General features: G+C 41.1%; 1 protein-coding gene across 2 annotated transcripts in view; it reads left to right on the forward strand.

Moving 5' to 3' along the window:
• Positions 1 to 14928, forward strand: part of LOC140205131 (cleavage and polyadenylation specificity factor subunit 6-like) — a 79201-nt gene extending 64273 nt beyond the window's left edge. The window contains exons 6-9 of one of the 2 annotated variants that reach the window (XM_072272357.1): positions 3695 to 3810; positions 4407 to 4560; positions 10822 to 11012; positions 12353 to 14928. In XM_072272357.1, the coding sequence (XP_072128458.1) occupies positions 3695 to 3810; positions 4407 to 4560; positions 10822 to 11011 (460 nt within the window). In that variant the 3' untranslated portion in view covers position 11012; positions 12353 to 14928. Of the gene's footprint in view, positions 1 to 3694; positions 3811 to 4406; positions 4561 to 6550; positions 8076 to 10821; positions 11013 to 12352 lie in introns of those variants that run through there. The other variant, XM_072272358.1, reaches the window with a different exon arrangement.
• Positions 14929 to 27321: the final 12393 nt, after the last annotated feature.

Below are 27321 nucleotides of genomic sequence, written 5' to 3' on the forward strand. Positions count from 1 at the left end.
ATATTGGCGAGACCCGACGCAGACTGGGAGACCGCTTTGCTGAACACCTACGCTCTGTCCGCCAGAGAAAGCAGGATCTCCCAGTGGCCACACATTTTAATTCCACATCCCATTCCCATTCTGACATGTCTATCCATGGCCTCCTCTACTGTAAAGATGAAGCCACACTCAGGTTGGAGGAACAACACCTTATATTCCGTCTGGGTAGCCTCCAACCTGATGGCATGAACATTGACTTCTCTAACTTCTGCTAATGCCCCACCTCCCCCTGGTACCCCATCCGTTATTTATTTATATACACACATTCTTTCTCTCTCTCTCCTTTTTCTCCCTCTGTCCCTCTGACTATACCCCTTGCCCATCCTCTGGGTTCCCCCCCCCCGTCTTTCTCCCCAGACCTCCTGTCCCATGATCCTCTCATATCCCCTTTTGCCAATCACCTGTCCAGCTCTTGGCTCCATCCCTCCCCCTCCTGTCTTCTCCTATCATTTTGGATCTCCCCCTCCCCCTCCAACTTTCAAATCTCTTACTAACTCTTCCTTCAGTTAGTCCTGACGAGGGGTCTCGGCCTGAAACGTCGACTGTACCTCTTCCTAGAGATGCTGCCTGGCCTGCTGCGTTTACCAGCAACTTTGATGTGTGTTGCTTGAATTTCCAGCATCTGCAGAATTCCTGTTGTTTGTTGTCTGCAAATTAAGAAGCCTTTTTTTGGGTCTGATCACCATATCTGGCGTGCTGGGAATAAGCCATGTATCAGTTAAAAATGGAACACAACAATCTTTCATTTCCCTTCGATACAGCAATCTTTACCTCAGGTCCTCAATTTTGTTCTCCAGCAATTGCACACTAGCTACCAAAATACTAAGTAGAGGAGGACTCGTTCCTTTGTGTTTCAGCCTGGCTTGCAGTCTCCACCTCCTGTCTTGCTTCCAGCCATGGCGATGAACCCGCGTCCACTTAAAGGTGTCCTATCTGCTTGCTTAAGAGTTAAGTCTGCCGAGTCCTTCAGAAGATTGTGAAATCTATACATTGCTTAAAGAGAAATTATATGCTGCAGATTGCAGTGGGAGTAATTCAAATGAAGTATATTTAGAAGTATTGTACATAGCCTGCAGAACATCACCATGGATCACCAGCGTCGTCTTGAATTAGGCTCCTGAACCGGCACAGATAACTTCACTCACCACAACTCTGAACTGATCTCCCACCCTAGAGACTCACTTTCAAGGGCTCTACAACTCATGTTCTCAGCATTATTTATTTTCTGTTTGCACAATTTGTCTTTTGCATGTTTTTATGTACAGTTTTTCAGAAATTCTATTGTATTTCTTTATTTTCCTGTAAATACTTGCAAGAAAATGAATCTCAAGGTAGCATATGGTAAAATACGTAATTTGACAATAAATTTACTCTGACCTTTGACTTTGAACAGGTTGGCATGCATGTTGTGATTTTTTGTGCTGTAAGACTCTATGACTGTATACATCAGGGGCAGCCACCTTGAGTCTGCTGTGCCATTTATTAGTAGCAGAACTAATTCTATATGGAGAGAAATATACTCTACTTCAGGGGTTCCCAACCTGGGGTCCATGGACCCCATGGTTAATGCTAAGGCTCAATGGCATAAAAAATGTTGGAAACCCTTGTTCTACTTATATATCCATATTTTTCAAGGGAGAGACTAGGTCACAAGGTAAACTGGTTGGGGAATCTAATTGCTCTGTGAGCCATAGACATGATGAACTGAAATTAACAACTCCTGTGCCATAAGTAAATCTAAATACAATGTAGTATAGATACAAGTGGTGTTGATTGAGAGAGGGCATGGCATCTGGCGTTGGCATGCTGGAGGTGTCTGAAATTGCACAGTTGATCTGTTGAATGTGAAGGTCAGCGAGGTAGGAAATGAAAACAATAGAAACCCTATCCTTGACCTGACTGGGAATGGAAATGCAGAAACTGATGGAGGATCACTGGGGTCTCCATCCCTGCTATTTGTAACATTTACTGGTTATATGCAAAGGGCCCAAAGCATTGTTGAGGATCCCTACCACCCATCCTACAATCTCTTTGACCCACTACCATCAGGAAGAAGGTACAGGAGCATCAGGATTCAAGATTGCCAGACTGGGTAACGGACCCTGCCACCACCAGGGTCTTATCACTCGTACAGTGATCTGTTTACCTGTGCTGCCCACTACAAGCACTTTGAATTATATTTTGTGAACTCATTTGTGGTGATATTTTGTTTTATGTTCTGTATGTGATTTATCTTTTGTGGGTGCAAAGTGGTCTAGAGGAATGTTGTTTCATTTGGTTGAATATATGTACAGTCAGATGACAATACACTTGAACTTGAACCAGATGTTATGGTGGAGAGGCATCTATAGTTCAGGAAAAAGGAAAAGAGTATTGGAAGCACTGATTTGGAAGCTCTGATCAGACAAGCAGATGCAATGGAGACAGGAAGTGGGAGAAAAGTGTTAGATCTTGCATCAAGCAGGAATGGAAGCAGTGTGGCTAAGTTGGCATCTGTAATCATAGTGGAAAGTAGTCACTAACCAATTTCCAGAAATGCAGAAGTAAAATTCAAGGATGGGAAGGCTAGAGTCAGAGATTGACCTGGTGAAAGTGAAAGCAGGAATGAAACTGGCAGCATAAGTGATGAAACTTTCAAGGAAGCAGCAACACTACAGTCTTTGATGCACCAGTAAAAGAAGCAAGAGAGATCTTGAGAAAAGCTGATAAAAGGAATATACTGTGTACCCTGCAAAAAGCTTGGACTCATGGGTTCTCACATTGATATTGTTAATGTAGAAGAAATGAAAGGAGCTTAAGACAAAATTCTTCAATGTGAGAACAAGTTTAACCTGCTGAAGGAGAGCGATGATTGGGAACTTGGTTGAGCCTCTGAACAAGGGAAAGCAAAGGGCTTTTAGATTATCCTGGTGTGAGATGAAGATGCAGAGAGATTGGTCAACTTTGGTGAAGGTAAGCTGTTTGAGACCAGTGATTTAGAATTTGTTAATTCAAGGGCATCAGTATTGTTGCAATGTTGACGCTGCTCAGTTTTGCCTATTCTCCGCAGTATCACAGACCTCCCCTTAATACCAGTTTCATTTCTCACTTTTCCAATTCTTATAAAGGTGTTTGATCTGAAATGTTAACTATTTTTCCTCTCTCCATATATGCTGCCTGGCCTGCTGAGTGTATCCTACATTTTCCATTCTTATTTAAATTTTCCAGTGTCTTGTGTATTTTGATGCTAAGAAGGGAAGCCTTCAGACACACAGAAAACCAAGGCTATCATCTTCATTTCTAGAGAAGAGATATATATATAGGCATCCGTTGCCCATGCTGCAAGTCTCCCCTCTCCACGCCACTGATGTTGCCCAAGGGAAGGGCACTAGGGCCGATACAGCTTGGCACCGGTGTCATCGCAGAGCAATGTGTGGTTAAGTGCCTTGCTCAAGGACACAACACGCTGCCTCAGCTGAGGCTCGAACTAGCGACCTTCAGATCACTAGACCAATGCCTTAACCACTTGGTTATGCGCCAACACGCAGAAGGGATAGGCCTGTGATAACCTAATATGCATATTCTATCTGTATATTAGTGAAATGATATAATTTATGTCTGATTGACTATAATTATATCTGTATTAATAATGAAGTGCCTTGTCTTTGCCTTGTAGAGATCCCGACGCCAGTAGTCCCCCTTTGAGTGAAGCAGATTTTGAAGAGATAATGAACAAGAACCGTGCAATCTCTAGTAGTGCCATCTCCAAAGCTGTCTCCGGGGCCAGTACAGGTTAGTGATTCTTAAGCCCATTACACCCATTCCCTCAGCACGTTATTAGCTCAACACACCCTTACCTCTTAACCTGCTCATCTTAATATGGTGATCCATGCAGGGTTACTTTTTCAGATAATAATATGTTTCAATTGCAATAAAGTGGTGCATTTTGTTCAAGGTGAGGTATATAGGAACAAGAAAGGACAAAGGATGAAATTTTCCAGGAATAATATTGATCAAAGCTGTCTACTGTGTGATAGTGCTTGCCCCCAAAGGGAGAGAACACAATGATCAGGACACTATAACAGATAAGTAAAAGGTGAACAAAATAAAATCAGTCCTTCAAGCTCTAGAATATTGAGAGGATGCTTTGCGTTCCAATTAACATGTACTGTATCTCACTATACTATTAGATTTTGTTCTAATTACAATTAAATAATCATGCATCGGAAGTGCGAACCTTTGAAAATTCCAGAGCCACAATGTTTAAATATTTTTGAAACTGCAGCCAAACAACATATAGGACCAGACTATTACTTTACATTTAGCAATGTGTGAACTGGTTTAGAATCCAAAAATTGGCTCAGTTTTTCAATTTTTTTGTTATGCAGGAGACTATGGGAATGCAATCGAGACATTGCTTACTGCCATTGCCTTGATCAGACAGTCAAAAGTTGCACCAGATGACCGCTGTAAGGTTCTGATCAGTTCCCTGCAGGACTGCCTCCATGGAATTGAGTCCAAATCATACGGGTCAGGATCCAGGTATGCAGACACTAAGCATCACCTCGGTTGCTTTGGTTGAAACTAATACTGCTTATGGAAGAGGGAGGATTATTCTTGTATGACATTACACAGGTGTCATTGTTCAACAGTTTAGTAAGACATTACTTGTTTTTGGCAATCATATTTTCTCAGAGAAAGTTGAGCTAACCATGGACACTCAGTGGCCACTTTATCAGGGACCCCTGTACACCTGCTTGTTAATGCAAATATCTAATCAGACAATATGTGTCAGCAACTCAGTGCATAAAAACATGCAGACATTAGAACATCAGAAAGCTTTTGACAAGAACAGGCCTTTCGGCCCAACAAAGCTACTCTCAACTATATAACTAGGTAGTTATTCTGAAATCTCCCCTTAACCAGTCTCCACCTATGGTCCCGTGTCCTTGATGATGGATCAATTTTGTAGTAGCAGCTGGCATCCACTTTACTTATAGCCTTAATGATTTTGAACACTTCTATCATGTCTTCTCTCATTCTACATCTGCTTAGCTTAAAATATTTTATTCTTTCAGCCTTCCTTCAGAGCTCATACCCTGCAGACCTGGAATGAGTCTATTCACCCTTCTCTGGACTCTCCGCAGTGCCTTCACATCCCTCACACAATGTGGAAACCAAAATCATACACAGTATTCAAGATGTGGCCTCACAAGCACATTTTAGAACTTACGGAGAATGTCTCTTGACTCAAAATCCACTGAGTGCATTATATAGGCCAACACTGTGTTTGCCTTCCTGTTGCTTCTGTGCATTGTCTGGATGTTGATAGTGAAGAGTCTACCAGGACACCCAAATCCTTCTCATACAGTGAACTTTCTAACTCAAGACCCCCTCATTGTATATTTATATCTAATATTTCTACTTCCTATATGTGATACTTTACATTTGCTTACATAAAAAATTTATCTGCCATTTATCTGTCTACATCTGGATTTTGCTTAGATCTAATTGTATTGGTTCCACTGCCTGAATGTTATTAGTCCGTTCCCCCTAATTTTGTGTCACGGGCAAACTTTACTAGTTTATTTGTTATCCAGATCATTAATATAAATTAATGGACACTGCTTTTCTGAGATACTGCATCTTGAAGATGTCCTGTGTACTTTGTAGGCTAGTACCCAAATTTACAACCCCCTACAGCTTCCTTCGGTCCTGTGTGGTAGCCCCCCTCCCCCCACCATACCAGACAGTGATGCAGCCTGTCAAAATGCTCTCCACGGGACAGCTATAGAACTTGTTGAGTGTATTTGTTGACAGACCAAATATCTTCAGACTCCGAATGAAGTATAACCGCTGTCTTGCCTTCTTTATAACTGCATCAATATGTTGGAACCAGGTTAGCTCCTCAGAGATCTTGGCACCCAGGAACTTGAAACTGCTTATTCTCTCCATGTCTGATCCCTCCATGAGGATTGGTAGGTTCTCCTTCGTCTTAACCTTCCTGAAGTCCACAATCAGCTCTTTCATCTTACTGACATTGAGTGCCAGGTTGTTGCTGCGACACCATTCCATTAGTTGGCATCTCTCACTCCTGTACGCCCTCTAATCACCATCTGAGATTCTACCAACAATGATTGTATTGTCAGCAAATTTATAGATGGTATTTGAGCTATGCCTAGCCACACAGTCATGTGTATATAGAGAGTAGAGCAGTGGGCTAAGTACACACCCCTGAGGTGCACAAATGTTGATTGTCAGTGAGGAGGATATGTTATCACTAATCCAAACGGATTGTGGTCTTCCCTGCAGAATGCCACTTTTAACATCTAAGTGTGAAAACGATCCTCTCACCATAACTCGTTGTTTTTGAGCCAATTCTGCACCCATTCACACACCTTACCCTGAATCCCTACCTCCTGTAATTTGATTATTAACCTCTTGTGGGGTACCTTGTCAAAAGCCTTCTGAAAGTCCAAGTAAATGATATCAAATTATATTGTTATCATAAATTTTATTTGTCTCTTCATAGAACTCCAGCATATTAGTTAAACATGATTTCTCCTTTCTGAAACCATGTTGGCTTTCCGAACATGCCTATTCTGGGATGCTCCCCAAAGTTCCTCAGCATGGTCATCCAGCTACATGAAGATTAGCGTGGCCAAGTCAGACACAACAACGACCTCTCAGAACCCTTCCCAATAGGCAACGGAGTAAAGCAAGGCTGCGTCCTCGCGCTGACTCTCTTCACCATCTTCTTCAGCATGATGCTCGAAAGGGCCACAGAAGACCTTTATGACGAGGACAGTGTCTGCATCCGATACCGCACCGATGGCAGCCTGTTCAACCTGAGGCGACTAGAGTCCCACACCGACATTGGAGCAACTCATCTGAGAGCTACTCTTCGCTGATGATGCTGCCCTTGTTGCCCACACAGAGACAGCCCTGCAGCGTATAACATCCTACTTCGCAGAGGCTGCCGAGCTCTTTGGACTGGAAGTCAGCTTGAAGAAGACAGAAGTTCTCCATCAGCCCGCACCTCAGGAAGATTACCACCCTCCCCGCATTACCATCGGTGAGGTAGAGCTGAAGACAGTCCACCAGTTTAGCTACCTGGGGTTCACCATCTCGTCAGATGCCAAGATCGACAAAGAGATTGACAACAGACTGGCAAAGGCAAACAGCGCATTCGGCAGGCTGTACAAAAGAAGTAACAAGTATTTGAAGAAAGGCACAAAGATCAGCATGTACAGAGCCATTGTACTGACCACCCTCCTGTACGGCTCCGAGTCATGGGTCACCTACCGTCACCATCTACGGCTCCTTGAGTGTTTCCACCAGCGCTGCCTCCGCACCATCCTCAAAAGAACTGGCCTGTTATGAATCCTGTTATCCAATTCTATGTGCTTTCAGCACCTCTTTTTTTGTAATGTGGATATGTCACAAGACAACACCATACTCTTTCTAAATTTCCCATTTTCTACAACATTCTCCGTGGTAAATACAGACATGAAATCTTTCATTTAAGACCTCACCTTATGGCAGAATAAAAATCGTAGACTAGGTAAAAGATACTTACAGAAGCCCAAAAAGGAGGGCAGTTTAGCATTGCCGGACTTTAGATTTTATTACTGGGCAATTAATATTCGTTATTTAAAATTTTGGACATGGAATTGGGACACAGTTTCAAGTCCACAATGGGTTAATCTTGATGTAAATCTGTTTCAGGGTTTTCATTAGGCTCTATTTTAGGGACCCCGCTTCCCTTTGATTTTTCTAAATTGGACAAACATATGGATTACCCAATAGTTAAATATACTCTTCAAATATGGTTTCAGTTTCGAAAATTTTTTGGATTGAATCAATTTATTTTAGCAAGCCCTATTCTATTCAATTTTCTTTTTCAACCCTCTTTTTTGGATCAAGCCTATCAAGTCTGGAAAACTAAAGGTATAATACATTTTTCTGATTTATTTTTGGATAATTGTTTCATGTCTTTTGAACAATTATCTAATAAATGTAATTTACCTAGATCCCATTTCTTTAGATACTTACAGATTAGAAACTTTTTAAATACTGTTCTTATTACCTTTCCAATTTCATATTCATTGGATATAATGGAAAGAATTCTAGATTTAAATCCTTTTCAGAAAGGTTCAATAGCAATTATTTATAATATGATAATGAAAATAAATCCAGATGTATCGAATTCAATTAAGAACGACTGGGAAAGGGAACTTAAGTTTACTTTACCTATAGAGAAATGGCAAAAAAATTTTCAATTAGTTAATTCTTCCTCTATATGCGCTAAACATGCGTTGATACAGTTTAAAGTAGTACACAGGGCTCATATGTCCAAGGATAAATTAGCTCGTTATTACTCTCATATAAATCCTGTATGTGATAGATGTCACTCTGAGATAGCTTCATTAACTCATATGTTTTGGTCTTGCCCTTTGCTGAAGAAATACTGGGACGACATCTTTGATATTATTTCAACTGTTTTGAATATTGATCTACAACCTCATCCTATTACTATAATCTTTGGTTTACCAGTGATAGAACAATGTCATCTGACCTCCTCAGCTTGTCGGATGATTGCTTTTGTTACACTAATGGCTAGAAGATCCGTATTATTGAATTGGAAAGAGATTAATCCTCCTACTACATTTCAATGGTTTTCTCAAACTATGTTTTCTTTAAATTTAGAAAAAATTAGAAGCATCATTTACTACCATTCTATTAAATTTGAAGAGATTTGGAGACCATTTATTCAATATTTTCATATGTTGTAATTTGACCCTTTCCAATTCTATTTTGTTACTCCATATACGGGGAGCGGAGTGGAGTTAACAACACTAATGGTCTTATCTGAGGTATCATAATAGCCCATTCTTTTTCTTTTTTTTCTTTAGTTTAGTTTAGTTTTCTTCTAGTTGGTTTAGATTTTTTTTCTTTTGGGGTATAATTTTTTTTCTTTTTTCGTGATATTTTTATATTTTCACTTTATATTTTCCTATATTATATTTGTATTTTTTGAGATTTTGGGAGGCTCACTAATTATGTGTCAATTGAGTTTATACTTGTATAAACTATTTATCAATAATGTAATCCCAATTGCTCTGTATCTATTTTCTGTAATGCTTATGATGCTGAAATTAATAAAAGATTGAAAAAGAAAGAAAGAAAAAGACCTCACCTTATGTGTCTCCACACATAGACAACCACATTATTTCTTATGAAGACCTAATTCTGTTCTCAATTACCCTTTTACTTTTAATATATTTACAGAATCTCTTAGGATTCTCCTTTATTCTACTTGAAAAAGCTGTCTCATGTCCTCTTTTAGCCCACTTCATTTACCTGTCATGTATTCCTATATTCTATTCATTGGATCCAAGCTAGTTGTATGTGACATTTGCCTCTATTTTTTCCTGACTAGAACCTTAATATCCCCCATGAATCAGGGTTCTATAATCGTGCCAGCCTAACTGGAACATGGTTTTGAACTTCCATATCTCACTTTTAAACCCTCCCTCTTGCCAGACGACCATTTGCCTGTATACAACCTCACCCAATCAACCTTTGCAAATTCTTGCCTAATGCAATCTTGAGTAGCATTGTCACAATTTAAGACAAGCTTGCAGACCAGTCCTATTCTTTTCAATATCAATTTTAAAATTAATGGAATTAATGATCTCTGGTCTTAAAATTCTCACCCACTCTAATTTCAGTCACTTGTGCTCCCTTGTTTACCAGAAAGAGGTCTAGTTTTACACCCTTTCTGGTAGATCCACCTGCATTTTGCTTGAGAGAAATTATTGGACCAACTTAACAAATTCCACCCCATTAAGGCCCTTAGCACATTAGGGGAAGAATGAACGAAAACAATTTATTATTCTAAAATAAGTACATCTTAAAATGGTGCAGTATGATAGCATCTGGAAGTCCTGGTACATGGAACACAAAAGATTAGCATTTAGATGCAGCAACTAATTAGTTACTGAAATGCTAACCTTTACTACAGAAGGTTTGAAGCATAAAACTATATAAATATATAAAATCATTTATGTGAATAGTAAATAACAGTGATCTCAGCACTCAACCTTTCGGGGGACCACTTTGCAGCTTTTGAGGAACTATTTTTACCTGTTCCTTTTTCTCTTTTGGCATCTAGCCAGCTTGCTGTCCAATCTATTTCTAATTTCATGTTTGCACATACTCTGCCTACAATTATGAGTTTACTACGCATTTCTTCCAGAAAGGACTTCCATTAAAAGTAATTTGGATTTCAGAATACATTATATCCATTTTATTACTTCAATCAATACTTTGTATAATTTTTCCAAAGAGTTTAGTAACTTCAAGTATGGCCTTCCAATTTGAATTATGCTAACTAAGCTGTATTTGTAGTTTCTAACTTTTTAAAATTGCATTTCTGAGAAAGATTTCATGAACTTTCCCACCTTCAACTAACTTTATTATTACCCGTTTTCAATCCCCCTTTTTATATATAAGAATCATAAAAAAATTTCTGTTGGTCCCCTTGAAATTTTCCTCTTTTCTAATTGATTTACCTTACATATCTGTAATAATGTAATGTTAGCAGTTTATTATCTTAACTCTGTCATACATGTCTGAATTTCTTTTAACCTCATTTGATAGTTTGCCCACTTTATTAATCTCCTTGATAAATACTGAGAGGGCTCCTAATACTCACCTTTTTATGTAATTAATTATTCTTCCAAAAGGTAATTAAGATTTGCTGCTGAAAATATTGTTTCACTACATTTACATTTGCAGAAAAAGAGATCGATCGCGAGACCGAGAGTATAGCCGCTCTCACGATAGAGGCCGCAGGCACAGAGAGCGCTCTCACAGTGAAGATCGACATGAAGACTATTATCGTGAGAGAAGCAGGGAACGCGATCGACATAGAGATCGAGACCGTGACAAGGAAAGAGATCGGGACAGGGAATATAGGCACCGCTAAGGTACGCTTACAAAATAACAATATTTTAAAAGCTGTTATATTATAAATCTGCACCCAATTACTTGCAATGTGATGGGGGGGTGGAGTTCTTATTGTGCAGGGATGTTAAACAGGCGGCTTTGCCCATCAGATTCCCAAAACGAGTGGTGAGGTGGCGATGTTGATGAAAGTGAAATGTTAGCCACTTCTGTAGACTTCAAAGAACTGCAAGAATCTCTAATGCTGGATCTGAAGTACATACCTCTGAAATTGCAAATTTCCATCCACTCTGCTTTAAATTTTACTCATTTGAATGGCACACCTGTAAGCTTCAAACTAGAAGTAAAGAAATTAAGGCAACACACACAAAAAGCTGGAGGAACTCAGCAGGCCAGGCAGCATCTATGAAAAAGAGTAAACAGTCGACATTTCGGGCAGAGACCCTTCATCAGGACTGGAAAGGAAGGGGGAAGGAGTCAGACTAAGAAAGTAGGGAGAGGTGGGAGGAAGAAGGACAAGGTACCGGGTGAAAGGTGAATCTAGGAGACGGGGAGGGACTGAAGTAAAGAGCTGGGAAGTTGATTGGTGGAAGAGATAATGGGCTGGAGAAGGGGGAATCTCATAAGAGAGGACAGAAGACCATGGAAGAAAGGGAAGGGGGAGGAGCTCCAGAGGGAGGTAGCAGACAGGTAAGGAGATAAAATGAGAGAGGAAACCAGAATGGCAAATGGTGCAGGAGAGGGAGTGGGGAGGAGCAAAGTTCAAGAAACCAATGTTCATGCCATCAGGTTGGAGACTAGCCGGATGGGATATAAAGTGTTGCTCCTCCAACCTGAGTATGGCCTCATCATGGCGGTAGAGGAAGCCATGGACTGACAAATGGGAAAGGGAAGTAGAACTGAAATGGGTGGCCACGGGGAAATCCTTGCTGAGTTCCTCCAGCATTTTATGTGTGTTGGTTTGGATCTCCAGCATTTGCAGATTTTCTCGTGTTAGTAAAATATTTACTAGTTTTATTCCCTTGTTCAGAATTTACTTACCTTGCTTGAAGGAACAAACATTTGGATGTGAATGTAGAATTGGGCTCCATCTCCACACCTTCTGACACCACCCTCCATATGATATATTCATGATCCTAAGTAGAAAGACTGAATAAGGTGGCAGTTATATGAATATGTTTAAATATTCAGCAAGCCAGTGGCTTCAGAGGAGTGGAAGAGTGAAGGGAAGTGGAAGAGCAGTGTAACTATTTGGAGGGTAAATACAGTATCAGTACAATAGCCTTACACCAAAACTTCTCACCTATTTGATTTAATAACTCATATTCTCTCTCTTCCTCTCCTTCCCGCCATCACTCTGCAGAGGAGAGTTTTCATCTTTGTACAGATCCTGGATCAGGAGAAAAAAATTAAAAAGTCAGGAAGACATTTTGAAACGAGTGAAGAAAGGAGACGAATTCTTGGGAGAAGTGTGTGCACCAAGACCATTGGAAAGTGAAGTGTTAGTACACACACAGTTGCAACTTCAAGAATTTCTCAAATTCCGATGGGAATAGATTTCTGGAACATACGTTGAACAACCTGTTTTCAACAATTACATTAAACATTTTATACATTCTCCGTTTCTTTAAGGGATGCTGGCTGATCAGATCTTTTTTCTAAGAGGGCATCTTCAAAAGGAGGCTGCATTTTGATTTCTGCCAAATCTTTTCATTGCTCACTGATTGCATTGAGCCTAAATTCTGCTGCGAGTCACTGGTAAAATATTTAGGAGTGAAATGTCATCAGTAATGTGCATCATCTTGGATAAACTTAAACAACTTATTTTATCTATTTGTTTTGTGTAGCTGGTATTAGTACAGATCCTCTGATCACTCATGATTTCATTGGCAGTAGCAATCAAAAGGAAATGTTCCTAATGTGAATTTCAACACTTTCCATGTTGCAAAAGTACAGGTGAATAATGACTCTCAATGCTCTGTCAAAGAATTAATACCTAAAATTCTTTTATATTTATATAGGTTAGGGTGCATGACAATGAATTTTTTGCACCTGTGTGCCTAGAACTAGTGAAGACCCTATTTTATTAATTATATAATTATATACTGTACTCTTATCATCCAGACTGCCCCATGTGCATTGTGATGCCAATGTGGATTACGTCCAGCCAACGGGATTCATCTTTCTTTGTGATAGTAGAGTTGCAAGAATGTTTTAGTTTGTACATTTAAAATAAATGAAGTTGTTTTTTTTTAGTTTCTTTTACAAGATAATGCAGATTTTTAAAGAAAACCATTGAGGAGAGAAGCCTTTACAATTTATCACCTGCAGAATTTCCTTTTTCTTTGAAGCTAAATATCTCAGATTGTCAAAATAATGTAAGTATCCTCTTTTAGTCTCTGAGTGAGTAGGTTTCCCTAATGTGACGAGCTTGGTTCTTGGAAATCCTCACATCCACGTAGCTGACCCTGGTGTTGCTTCACATTATCGTTACTTTTAAAGAGAGAAAATCTTGCTGAAATACTTTCTTTTAAACAGGTAATAAAGCAAGAAACCATTCCTACAATTATAAATTGAATTAATTTAAAGGTTTAAGAATCACTGGGAAAGTGTTGACAATATTTTTAGTGACTGATGATGATGATGATGATGCAGTAAGATAAATCTTCCCCTTCCTAGGAAATGAGACATTGAATTTCTTCAGCTTTTATGACCTGCATGTTAATTACAACAACATCAGCTGCAATTCTGCAACAGTGAGTTGATGTAAAATGTTAAGGGGTTAATATGGTGCCACTAAAATCATTTGGTCCTTGCCACTGTATGTTCCTGGTGAACCCGCGAAATAACATATGTCAGTGTCTCCCAATCATCTTGAATTAAAACCACACTCGTTCACAATCAATACATATTCATATATCTATCCTATAAATGACTGATTATGGGGCTGGGACTGAACCAAGGATTTTAGTTTTGCTTTCTTGTTAATTTTATAACTAAATGACTTGATGTTATTAAAGCTCCCATGGATCCTTGTAGTCTTTGTCCTGTCCTCCCTTCTCTGGAAAAAGGATCACATGCCAAGATTGTGATATACTCATATGTACGATAGAGCAAATTGGTGGCAATCTAGTGGTAAGAATGAGAATTGAAGCCTCAGCAATTTGGTTCAAGGTGAATTTTTTGATTCCAAGGCTAATAATTGATGTCAGTGTGAACAGCTGTTGTCCGCACATATCCAGATTTAAAGTGACATAATTTTCAGTAATTCTAAGTAGGTCAAAGAAATGGACACCATATTATGGAATAATGTTCTTAATAATGTCATGATGGTCATTTTGAATGGTCCACAAGTTGCTTTTATTGGTGCTACTTTTGAAATTTCTGCATGAAGACTAATATAGCATAGACCATGAAGGATTTGTAAAGGACAACTGAGACTAACTAATCATCGCTGAAAACCTAGCAGCTAATCAAGTAATTCATTTCAATGTCCACCTTGATGATGTTTTGCACAGGCAACAAAATAATGGTGAGAATTTCTGAAATTTGCCAGCAAGTTTTGTGTGAAAGGTTTTTCTTTCAGGCCTTGAATTAGGCTCAACTTTCATTAAGTTGTTGATTTAATTTGTTTAGTGCTTTGGAGAGTTGGAAATGAGAATACCATGGCTGTTGTGGGACTTGCAGCTGGGTTAGCACCTGCCGGCCTGGTGCTACTGTGGTTGGTGCCAGCACTTGTGGGGAGGAAGGGAATGCACAACTAAAGCATTCCACGTAGAATTTCAATCTTTCTTCACTTGGGACAATTTTCTTTTTTAAAATGGTAAAAAAAAATATTTTTTTTAGTTGTACCGGTTTAAGGACAAGCAATTTGTCAGTGACTTTGTATTGTGCTTGTGCGTTTACTGTGAAATTAAAAAAATAAAATTGTTGCGTGTTTTCTTTTGTAGCTTGTTACTCTGTATATTTTAGTGACACAAATACACTCCAATCTATTAAAATGTAGATTCCTGATACCGTGCCGTCTTTTTCTTTTGAAGAACAGCATATGTAGAGGAATAACCTACAGCTGAAATGCGTCTGTACAACAATATGGTTGTTTTATACAATGGGCTGAAGTATTGGAAAGTCCAGCACTCTATGATGTGTCCAATTTAACTGCAAGTCGTGCAATAAAGTTAGGAAACTTGATCACCTAGCTTGCAATTGCTTTTAAAATTGTTTAACCTGGATAGTCCACAAGGAATGGACATTAATGTGTAGAATAGGAGATGACAGGCTGAATAACTGATACATGGTTTATTCAACCAAGACATTACAATTAAAAATGAGGACAGTTGGGAAAGATAATCTCTACCAGAACTGAGAGTTTAATAAGGGGAAGAGAAATGTAGCAGAACAAGGAGCTCTATAAACACAGGAGGGAAATGGAAATGGTAGACAAGGACATAGGGATACTTGTTTTTCCTGGGTCATTCATGGGGAGATCCTGATGTAAACCTGTAATAGGCTGCATAGCTAGAGCACAGTCCTGATTAACCCCAGCAGCAAATATAAAGACAGCAAAAGGTTTATACAGTGCCTATAAAAATTATTCACCCCGCCCCCCCAGAAGTTTTCATGTTTTATTGTTTTACAACATTGAATCACAGTGGATTTAATTTGGCTTTTTGACGCTGATTCACAGAAAAGATCCTTTCGTGTCAATCAAATCTTTACAAAGTGATCTAAATTAAGTTACAAATATAAAACATAAAATAATTGATTGCATAAGGATTCACTCCCTTCAAGTCGGTATTTAGTAGATGCACTTTTGGTATCAATTATGGCCTTGAGTCTGTGTGGATAGGTCTTTTTCAGCTTTGCACATCTGGACACTGCAAGTTTTCCCTATTCTTCTTTACAAAACTGCTCAAGATACGTCAGATTGCGTAATGATTGTGAATAAACAGACATTTTCAAGTTCATCCACAAATGTTTAATTAGATTGAGTTCTGGACTCTGACTTGGCCACTCCAATAAATTAACTTTGTTGTTTTTAAGCTATTCCTGTGTAGCTTGGGGTCATTGTCTTGCTGGAAAACAAATCTCCCAAATCGCAGTTCTCTTGCAGACTGCATCAAGATTTCCCTATATTTTGCTGCATTCATTTTACCCTCTACCTTCACATGCCTTCCAGGGCCTGCTGCAGTGTAGCATCCCCACAGCATGACGCTGCCATCACCGTGCATCATGGTAGGGATGCTGTATTTTTGATGTGCAGTGCTTGGCTTACGCCAAACATAGCATTTAGTCTGATGGCCAAAAAGCTCAATTTTAGTTTCATCATACCATAGAACCTTCTTCCAGCTGACTTCAGAGTCTCCCACATGCCTTCTGGCAAACTCTAGCCAAGCTTTCATGTGAGTTTTTTTCAACAGTGGCTTTCTCTATACCACTCTCCAATAAACCTGCGACTGGACAACAGTTGTATGTGCAGTCTCTCCCATCTCAGCCACTGAAGCTTGTAACTCCTCCAGAGTTGTCATAGGTCTTGCACGGTCACTTAGTTTTTGAGGACGGCCTACTCTAGGCAGATTTACAGCTGTGCTACATTCTTTCCATTTCTTGATGACTGACCTGCTCCAAGGGATATTCAGTGACCTGGAAATTTTCTTGTATCCATCTCCTGACTTGTGCTTTTCAATAACTTGTTCACAGAGTTGCTTGCAGTGTTCTTTTGTCTTCATGGTGTAGTTTTTGCCAGGATACTGACGCACCGGCAGTTGGATCTCCCAGAAACAGGTGTATTTTTACTACAATCCATTGAAACACCTTGACTGCACACAGGTCCCCAAAACATCTCCATTTAATAGGTTTCAATAGGTATATTTAATATCAGAGAAATGTATACAATATACATCTTGAAATTCTTTTTCTTTGCAAACATCCATGAAAACAGGAGTGCCCCAAAGAAAGAATGACAGTTAAATGTTAGAACCCCAAAGCCCCCACAGCTCCCCCCCACCACACATAAGCAGCAGGAAAGCAATGACTCCCCCAACCCCCACCAAGCACTCAAGCGTGCAGCAAAGCATCAATAAAGACACAGACTTGCAGCAGCCCAAAGACTACTCGTTCACCCGGTAATTCAACATACCACAGGCTCTCTCTCTCTCCCTAATAAGAGAAAAAGATGTGTCCCCATTTCACATTTATCTAATTATGTGACTTCTACAATCAATTGGCTGCACCAGTGATGATTTGGTGTGTCATATTAATGGACAGAATACTGATGCAATCAATTATTTTGTGTTTTATATTTGTAATTTATTTAAATAATTAAATTAGATCACTTTGTAGGGATCTGCTTTCACTTTGACATGAAAGAGTCTTTTTCTGTTGATCAATGTTAAAAAGCCAAATTAACTCCACTGTGATTCAATGTTTTAAAACAATAAAACATGAAAACTTTCCAAGGGGGTGGGGTGAATACTTTTTATAGACACTGCACATCTATAAAAAGTGAATAGCTAAGCTGTATTTGGAAATAGATAAAGCGGTCTTTTCCCGGGGTTAGGGAGGCCAAAGTGAGAGGGCAGAGGTTTAAAAGAGACATGAGAGATAACTTCTTTACCCAAAGGGTGGTGAGTACTAGGAATGAGCTGCCAGAGGACATGGCCAAGGTGGGAATAATTACATTTAAGAGATATTCGGATAGGTACATATAGCGGTGGGGTTTAGAGTGTTGAGGGGCAAACATGGGCAATTATGCCTTAGAAGGAATGGTGCCATGGTACATGTGGACCATCATGAGGTACTGTTAATGGATTCACAGACCATTCAGAAATCTGAAGACATGGGAATAAGCTTTCTGAATCAATGATTGAGGGTCTTCATGGTCCTATACCTCCTTCCTGATGGTAGTAACAAGAAGAGGGCATGCTCCCATTGGTGAGGGTCCTTAATGATGGATGCTGCTTTCTTAAGGTGCTGTCTCTTGAAGGTGTCCTTAGTGGTGGGAAGATTGTGCCTGTGATGGAGCATGACTGCATGGCCAGATTCTCTAACACTCCATCTACACGTTTGCAGAGGATAGCACCGTAGTTCAAGTATGATGAGTTGGAGTAGTGAAAGGAGATTGAGACTTAGTAACAACCATGACAGCAACCATTCCCTCAATGTCAGTAAAACAAAAGAGCTGGTCATTGACTTCAGGAAGGTGCACGTGCTCTTTTCTTCATCAGTGCTGAGGTTAAGAGCTTCATGTGCCGAGGAATGAACATCACCAATAGCCTTTTTTGATCCAACCATGTCCACAACCAAAAAACACACACAAAATGCTGGAGGAACTCACCAGGCCAGGTAGCATCTATGGAAAAAAAGTACAGTCCATGTTTCAGGCCAAGATCCTTCAACAGAACTAGAGAAAAAAAGATGGGTAGATTTAAAAGGTGGGGAGAGGAGAAAGAGAAACACAAATTGATACGTGAAACCGGGAGAGGGAGAGATAAAGTAAAGTGCTGGCAAGTTGATTGGTGAAAGAGGTACAGGGCTGGAGAAGGGGGAATCTGATAGGAGAGAATAGAAGGCCATGGAAGGGGGAGGAGCATCAGATGGAGCGATGGGCAGGCAAGAAGATAAGGTGAGAGAGGGAAAAGGGGATGGGGAATGATGGTGGGGTGGGGGGTGGGGGGAGTTATTACCAGAAGTTCAGGAAAGTGATGTTCATGCCATCAGGTTGGAGGCTACCCGGACAGAATATAAGGTATTGTTACTCCAACCTGAGTGTGGCCTCATTGCGACAGTAGAGGAGACCCAGGATACACATATCAGAATGGGAATGAGAAGTGGAATTAAAATGAGTGGCCACTGGGAGATCTCCTTCTGGTAGATGGAGCATGGGTGCTTGGTAAAACGGTCTCCCAATCTACGTCAGGTCTCACATCTAGGAGGCCACGTCGGGAGCACTGAACACAGTATATGACCCCAACAGACTCACAGGTGAAGTGTCGCCTTACTTAGAAGAACTTTGAGGCTCTGAATGGTTCCATTCCAATTTATCAATCCATGGCCTCTCCTACTGTTGCGATGAGGCCACACTCAGGTTGGAAGAACACCTTATATTCCATCTGGGTAGCTTCCAACCTGATGGCATGAACATCGATTTCTCAAACTTCCAGTAAGCCGCCCCCACTTTCACCATTCTCAATCCCCTTTTCCCTCGCTCACCTTATCTCCTTGCCAGCCCATCACCTCCCTCTGGTGCTCCTACCAACCCCCCCCCCCCCACCCCGACAACTTTCTTTCTTCCATGAACTTTTGTTCTCTCCTATCGGACTCCCCCTTCTCCAACCTTGTATCTCTTTCACCAATCAACGTCCCAGCTGTTTACTTCATCTCTTCCCCTCCCCGTTTTACCTATCAACTTGTGTTTCTCTCTCCCCTCTCTCATCTTCCAAATGTACTCCTCAGCTTTTTCTCTCCAGTCCTGAGGAAGGGTTTTGGCTTGAAACGTCGACTGCTCTTTTTTCCATAGATGCTGCCTGGCCTGCTGAGTTCCACCAGCATTTAGTGTGTGTTGCTTGGATTTCCAGCATCTACAGATTTTCTCGTTTGTGATTTGACCAAGAAAGTTCACCAATGCCTCTACTTCCTCAGGAGGCTAAAGATATTTGGCAGGTACCCATCGACCTTTACTAATTTTTATCTATGCATAATAGATAACAATTTGTTAGCAAGTTAACACATTTCACAACACATGCCGGTGATAATAAACCTGATTCTGATTCCAGAAGGCACACTCTCTTTATGAGTAATAGCTTCATAAGGTAATCTCTGCCTGTGACCAGAAGAAACAGCAGGGAGTTGTGGACACAGCTCAGCACATCACAAAAACCAGCCTCCCCTTTATCGACTCTGTCTATACTTCTTGCTCTCTCAATAAAGCAGCCAACATAACCAAAAATGCCTCCACCCTGGGCATTCTCTCTTCTCCCCTCTTCCATTGGGCAGGAGATAAAACAGCCTGAAAACACATACCGCTAGGCTCAAGAACATCTTTGGGAGGCCCTCCATTGGTCAGGTTGTCGACCATGGGTGTTGCATCCTAGCTGTTGAAGTTGGTACACTAGCTGGGGCAGTATGGTGTGGAGAGCAAGCTGTTCCCCATGCAGCAGGCTCCCCCTCTGCCCACAGATGATGAATCTAAGTGAACAGTGGAGAATACAGTTTGGCATCAGTGGCGTCACAGGAGTTGCCAGTCAGCGTTGAACTCAATTTACAATAAGATTGCCTTAGGGACTCCAAGTCTGGATTTTTCCTCGTAGTTTACTCCCAAAGTCTTCCTCATGTGTAGGTATAGCCACATGCAGTGGAGGTTTGAGATCAGAGTTTTCCTTCTAAATAAGCTGCCCAACCATCTGCCCAAAAACATAGAAAACATAGAAACATAGAAAATAGGTGCAGGAGTGGGCCATTTGGCCCTTCGAGCCTGCCCGCTATTCAGTATGATCATGGCTGACCATCCAACTCAGATCGCTGTACCAGCCTTCCCTCCATACCCCCTGATCCCTTTAGCCACAAGGGCCATATCTAACTCCCTCTTAAATATAGCCAATGAACTAGCCTCAACTGTTTCCTGTGGCAGAGAATTCCACAGATTCACCACTCTCTGTGTGAAGAAGTTTTTCCTCATCTTGGTCCTAAAACGCTTCCCCTTTATCCTCAAAGTGTGACCCCTCGTTCTGGACTTCCCCAAAATCGGGAACAATCTTCCTGCATCTAGCCTGTCCAATCCCTTTAGGATTTTATACGTTTCAATAAGATCCTCCCTCAATCTTCTAAATTCAAACGAGTATAAGCCTAGTTGATCCAGCCTTTCATCATATGAAAGTCCTGCCATCCCAGGAATCAATCTGGTGAACCTTCTTTGTACTCCCTCTATGGCAAGGATGTCTTTCCTCAGATTAGGGGACCAAAACTGCACACAATACTCCAGGTGTGGTCTCACCAAGGCCTTGTACAACTGCAGTAGTACCTCCCTGCTCCTATACTCAAATCCTCTTGCTATGAATGCCAGCATACCATTCACCTTTTTCACCACCTGCTGTACCTGCATGCGCACTTTCAATGACTGGTGTATAATGACACCCAGGTCTCGTTGCACCTCCCCTTTTCCTAATCGGACACCATTCAGATAATAATCTGTTTTCCTGTTTTTGCCACCAAAGTGGATAACCTCACATTTATCCACATTAAATTGCATCTGCCATGAATTTGCCCACTCACCTAACCTATCCAAGTCACCCTGCATCCTCTTAGCATCCTCCTCATAGCTAACACTGCCGCCCAGCTTCGTGTCATCCGCAAACTTGGAGATGCTGCATTTAATTCCCTCATTTACGTCATTAATATATATTGTAAACAACTGGGGTCCTAGCACTGAGCCTTGCAGTACCCCACTAGTCACTGCCTGCCATTCTGAAAAGGTCCCGTTTATTCCCACTCTTTGCTTCCTGTCTGCCAACCAATTCTCTATCCACATCAATACCTTGCCCCCAATACCGTGTGCTTTAAGTTTGCACACTAATCTCCTGTGAGGGACCTTGTCAAAAGCCTTTTGAAAATCCAAATATACCACATCCACTGGTTCTCCCCTATCCACTCTACTAGTTACATCCTCAAAAAATTCTATGAGATTCATCAGACGTGATTTTCCTTTCACAAATCCATGCTGACTTTGTCCGATGATTTCACCACTTTCCAAATGTGCTGTTATCACATCTTTGATAACTGACTCTAGCATTTTCCCCACCACCGACGTTAGGCTAACCGGTCTATAATTCCCCGTTTCTCTCTCCCTCTTTTTTTAAAAAGTGGGGTTACATTAGCCACCCTCCAATCCTCAGGAACTAGTCCAGAATCTAACGAGTTTTGAAAAATTATCACTAATGCATCCACTATTTCTTGGGCTACTTCCTTAAGCACTCTAGGATGCAGACCATCTGGCCCTGGGGATTTATCTGCCTTTTATCCCTTCAATTTACCTAACACCACTTCCCTACTAATATGTATTTCGCTCAGTTCGTCCATTTCACTGGACCCTCTGTCCCCTACTATTTCGGGAAGATTATTTATGTCCTCCTTAGTGATGACAAAACCAAAGTAGTTATTCAATTGGTCTGCCATGTCCTTGCTCCAAATAATCAATTTACCTGTTTCTGTCTGTAGGGGATCTACATTTGTCTTAACGAATCTTTTTCGTTTCACCTATCTATAAAAGCTTTTACAGTCAGTTTTTATGTTCCCTGCTAGTTTTCTCTCATAATCTTTTTTCCCCTTCCTAATTAAGCCCTTTGTCCTCCTCTGCTGGACTCTGAATTTCTCCCAGTCCTCAGGTGAGCCACTTTTTCTGGCTAATTTGTATGCTTCTTCTTTGGAATTGATAGCATCCCTAATTTCCCTTGTCAACCACGGGTGCACTACCTTCCTTGATTTGTTCTTTTGCCAAACTGGGATGAACAATTGTTGTAGTTCATCCATGCGATCTTTAAATGCTTGCCATTGCATATCCGCCGTCAACCCCTTAAGTGTCATTTGCCAGTCTATCTTAGCTAATTCACGTCTCATACCTTCAAAGTTACCCTTCTTTAAGTTCAGAACCTTTGTTTCTGAATTAACTATGTCACTCTCCATCTTAATGAAGAATTCCACCATATTATGGTCACTGTTACCCAAGGGGCCTCTCACGACAAAATTGCTAATTAACCCTTCCTCATTGCTCAATACCCAGTCTAGAATAGCCTGCTTTCTAGTTGGTTCCTCGACATGTTGGTTCAAAAAACCATCTCACCTACATTCCAAGAAATCCTCTTCCTCAGCAGCCTTACCAATTTGGTTCACCCAATCTATACGTAGATTGAAGTCACCCATTATAACTGCTGTTCCTTTATTGCACACATTTCTAATTTCCTGTTTAATACCATCCCCAACCTCACTACTACTGTTAGGTGGCCTGTACACAACTCCCACCAGCGTTTTCTGCCCCTTAGTGTTATGCAGCTCTACCCATATCGATTCCACATCCTCCCGGCTTATGTCCTTCCTTTCTATTGCGTTAATCTCCTCTCTAACCAGCAATGCTACTCCACCTCCTTTTCTTTCATGTCTATCCCTCCTGAATATTGAATATCCCTGAATGTTGAGCTCCCATCCTTGGTCACCCTGGAGCCATGTCTCTGTGATCCCAACTACATCATATTCATTAATAACAATCTTCACTTTTAATTCATCCACCTTGTTACGAATGCTTCTTGCACTGACACACAAAGCCTTCAGGCTCGCTTTTATAACACTCTTAGCGCTTATACAATTATGTTGAAAAGTGGCCCTTTTTGATATTTGCCCTGGATTTGCAGGCCTGCCACTTTTACTTTTCACCTTACTACTTTTTGCTTCTACCCTCATTTTACAACCCTCTGTCTCTCTGCACTGGTTCCCATCCCCCTGTTGTGAACTAACCTCCTCTCTCCTAGTCTCTTTAGTTTGATTCCCACCCCCCAACCATTCTAGTTTAAAGTCAGCTCAGTAGCCCTCGCAAATTTCCCCTCCAGGATATTGGTCCCCCTAGGATTCAAGTGACTGGTTTTTAGATGCCAGTAACCCACCCAGTTTGCCAGAGGTTGCTTGGTGATGCAGCTCAAAGTTCCGGAAGGGCCTATTCTGCATTGTATCTCTAAGTAAAATAAAATATAACCAAATCTCATCTAATGATGTAGAATGTTCAAAGATCACAATGACCTTATCCTTTCTGCTGCTGACCCCTCAATGATGGTTTGTGTGTCTCACAAACTTCCCCTTCCTGAACTCCACAATCATTTCCTTGGTCTTGTTGACGATGAGTGCAAGATTATTGTTGTGACACCTCTCAACCAGCTGATCTATCTGACTCCTGTATGCCTTATGGGAAGGTTCTGGGAAACTAATGAGGCTAAAAGTTACAGATGGACTGTGTCCTAGATATGGCTGCAGAGATACTGAAAGCATTGTTTGTGATCTTGAACACTCTGCTAAGGTTTAACCAGATTACCAAACAGTAAAAGTCACCATCAACATCACGTGCCATGTCGTATGATGTGGGCGATCAGGGTCTTTGATCATGACTGTTCTTGGCAAATCTTTCTACAGAAGTGGTTTGCCACTGCCTCCTTCTGGCAATGCCTTTACAAGACGGGTGACCCCAGCCATTCTCGATACTCTTCAGAGAATGTCTGCCTGGTGAAAATGATCGCATAACCAGGACTTTTGATATGGACCAGCTGCTCATACGACCATCCACCGCCTGCTCCCATGTCTTCACATGACCTTGATCAGGGGGCTAAACAGGTGCACCTTGCCCACGGATAACCTGCAGGCTAGCAGAGGGAAAAGTGACTTTCGCCTCCTTTGGTGGCGACCACCTATGGTAAAAATAACACTCATAATTAAGAAAGGAAGGAGACAGAGATCTTTAGGCCAGTTAGCCTGGCATATTAGGGAAACTCTAGAAACCTTTCATAAGGAAATAATAGCAGGACACAAGTAAAATCAGTACAGTCAACCAGAATAACACGGTTTTACCAAAGAGAATTGTGGTTGACAAATTTAATAGATTTTGGTGCATAAAGGCAGCTTCTAAATGAAGTGTATTTAGGGTTTCATAAGACATTTGATAAGATGTCACATAAAAGCTAACTTCACAAGGCACTGGGTTTATTTATCACTGTGGATTGAGGACTGACTAACAGGAAAGGAAGATTCACGATAAAGGGGATGTTATTTGGTTGGTAAGTCTTCAGCTGATTGCCACGAGATGATTTGCTGGGATCACAGCTATTTACAACCTATGTTAAATCTCCAGATGAGGAGCCTGGGTGTTACAGACAGGTTTGTAGATAATAGAATGATATGCAGGAAAGTAAGTTCTGAAGAGGACAAAAAGGCCAAAACACTTCTGATGAAGGGTTTCTGCCCTGAATCATTGACTCTCTTTTATGAAAAAAAAGAGAGTCAATGATTCAAGTCGCTGATTCCTGAAATGCTGATTTTCTGTTTTTGCTTTGTAGGGACATCTGATCCACACCTGAGTTTCATGCTTTGATTAATGCTGAGTTTTACTTTAATTTGTGCTTTGCAGCAGTAGGGTCAATATATGTAACTGAGACGATCTCCCATTTTATGTCCTCACTTAATGCCTTTTTATTCATTGTTGTTTATTCTGAAATATTAGTGAATCAAGGTTGATTTATCATTGCCTAGATTTGTTATTACGTTGTTGCTTACGCAGATTGGACTTACAAGGTGATGTAATGCAAGTAATCGATATAAATATTTAGCCAAATTTTGCAACATTTGGCCAAATATTTTAATTGTATTAATTTGGGATACTCCATTAAGATGTCTTCCAAATGCTCACCAAGTGGTATGACTGTGCCTGGAGCTAAGCAGCGTTGAAGGGACACAGGTCCACAAAATTAGAAATTTCATGTTGATTCCACGTGGTACAAACGTTTGTACATACACCGTGGATACTGCAGTGGTGCTCAATTTGTGATCTATTGATGGTCAAGCTGAAAAGTTGATAGCCGGTGCTAATAGTGACGCCCCTTCCAGTGCTATCAAATTTTGTAGAATCAGAAGTATGTTAACGCAGTAAACTGAAAAATTGGTGTTCAAACTCAGCAAACTATAAGACCATAAGATATAGGTTGTTCATTGCACAACACCCAGTTGAGAATAGCTGATCCTTTAGTGGGCTCAACCACAAGCTGCTCTAAAGAGCCATCTCTAGGCACTCTAGAAATTCACCCTCCTGGAATCTAACACCAACCCCATTTTCCCAATCTACCTGCATATTGAAGTCCACCATGACAATTGTAACATTGCCCTTTTGGCATACGTTTTCTATCTCCCATTGTAATTTGTAGGCCACATCCTTACTACTGTTTGCAGGTCTGAATTCAACTCCCAGCAGGGTCATTTTACCCTTGCAGTTTCTTATCTCTAGCAACAATGATTCAACACCTTCCGACTTTATGTCACCTCTTTCTAATAATTTGATTTCATTTTTTACCAACAGAGCAATGCTGTCCCCTCCACCCTCTTGCCTGTCCTTTCGATACAATGCTTATCCCAGCTATAATCTTTCAGCCATGATTCAGTGATGTTACAACATCATACCTGCCAATCTGCAACTGTGCTGCAAGTTCCTCCACCTCATTCTGTATACTGTGCGCTTTCAGATACAACACCTTCTGTCCTGTCTGCACACTTGTTGATTTTGCTGCCTTTTACATTGCAACACATCCTGTTGACTACAATTTTGCCCTATCAACAGCCTCTCCTCACCACACATTGCCTCTGTTTGTAAACCAGCTACGTTATCTTCAGCACTATCATCCACTGTTCTGCATTTAAATACAGGCAACTCAGGACACTAGTCACACCATGCTCAACCTTTTGATTCCTAACTTTGTCTGAGGTCTTACCAACATCTGCCTCCACAACCTCTCCACTAATTTCAGGCACTCTGGTTCCCATCCCCTGCAACTCTAGTTTAAACCCCTCTGTGCAGCATTAACAAAACTTCCTGCTAGGATATTTCCCCTCCAGTTCAGGTGTAAACTGTCCCTTCTGTACAGGTCCCACCTTCCCTGGAAGAGAGCCCGAAGATCCAAGCATTTTATGTACCCTCCCTTCTACTCCTTAACCACGTGTTAAACTGTATTCTCTTCCTAGTTCTGGCCTCACTAGCACATGGTATGGGTAGCAATCCCAAGATCACAATCCTGGAGATCCTGCCCTTTAAATTTAACTTCCTCAACCCCCTATGTAGAACCATGTCACTCGTCCTACCCATGTCACTGGTAACCATATGGCCCACGACAACTGGCTGTTCAACCTCCCACTTCAGAAAGCCGAGGACTTCATCTGTGATGTCCTGCACTGGAGGCAACACACCACCCGGGAATCTCGTTCTTGCCCACAGGACCTTCTGTCTGTTCCCCCAACTAATGAATCCCCTATCTTCACAGCGTGCCTCTTCTACCCCCTTCCCTCCTGAGTGACAGAGGTAGACTCAGGGCCAGAGAACCGACGACTGTGACTTTCCTCTGTGGGTCATTCTACCCCCACCCCCACCAGTATCCAAAGTTATTGAGGGGGATGGTCACGGGGTTACTCTGCACTGGCTCCTTAACCCCTTTCCGCTTCCTGACTGTCACCCAGTTTCCTGTGTCCTGCGCCTTGGATGTAACTACTGTTTTGTATATTCCATCTATCACCCCTTCAGCCTCCTGAATGGTCCAGAGTTCA

This window comes from Mobula birostris, chromosome 11, assembly GCF_030028105.1.
Source record: "Mobula birostris isolate sMobBir1 chromosome 11, sMobBir1.hap1, whole genome shotgun sequence".
NCBI lineage: Eukaryota > Metazoa > Chordata > Chondrichthyes > Myliobatiformes > Myliobatidae > Mobula > Mobula birostris.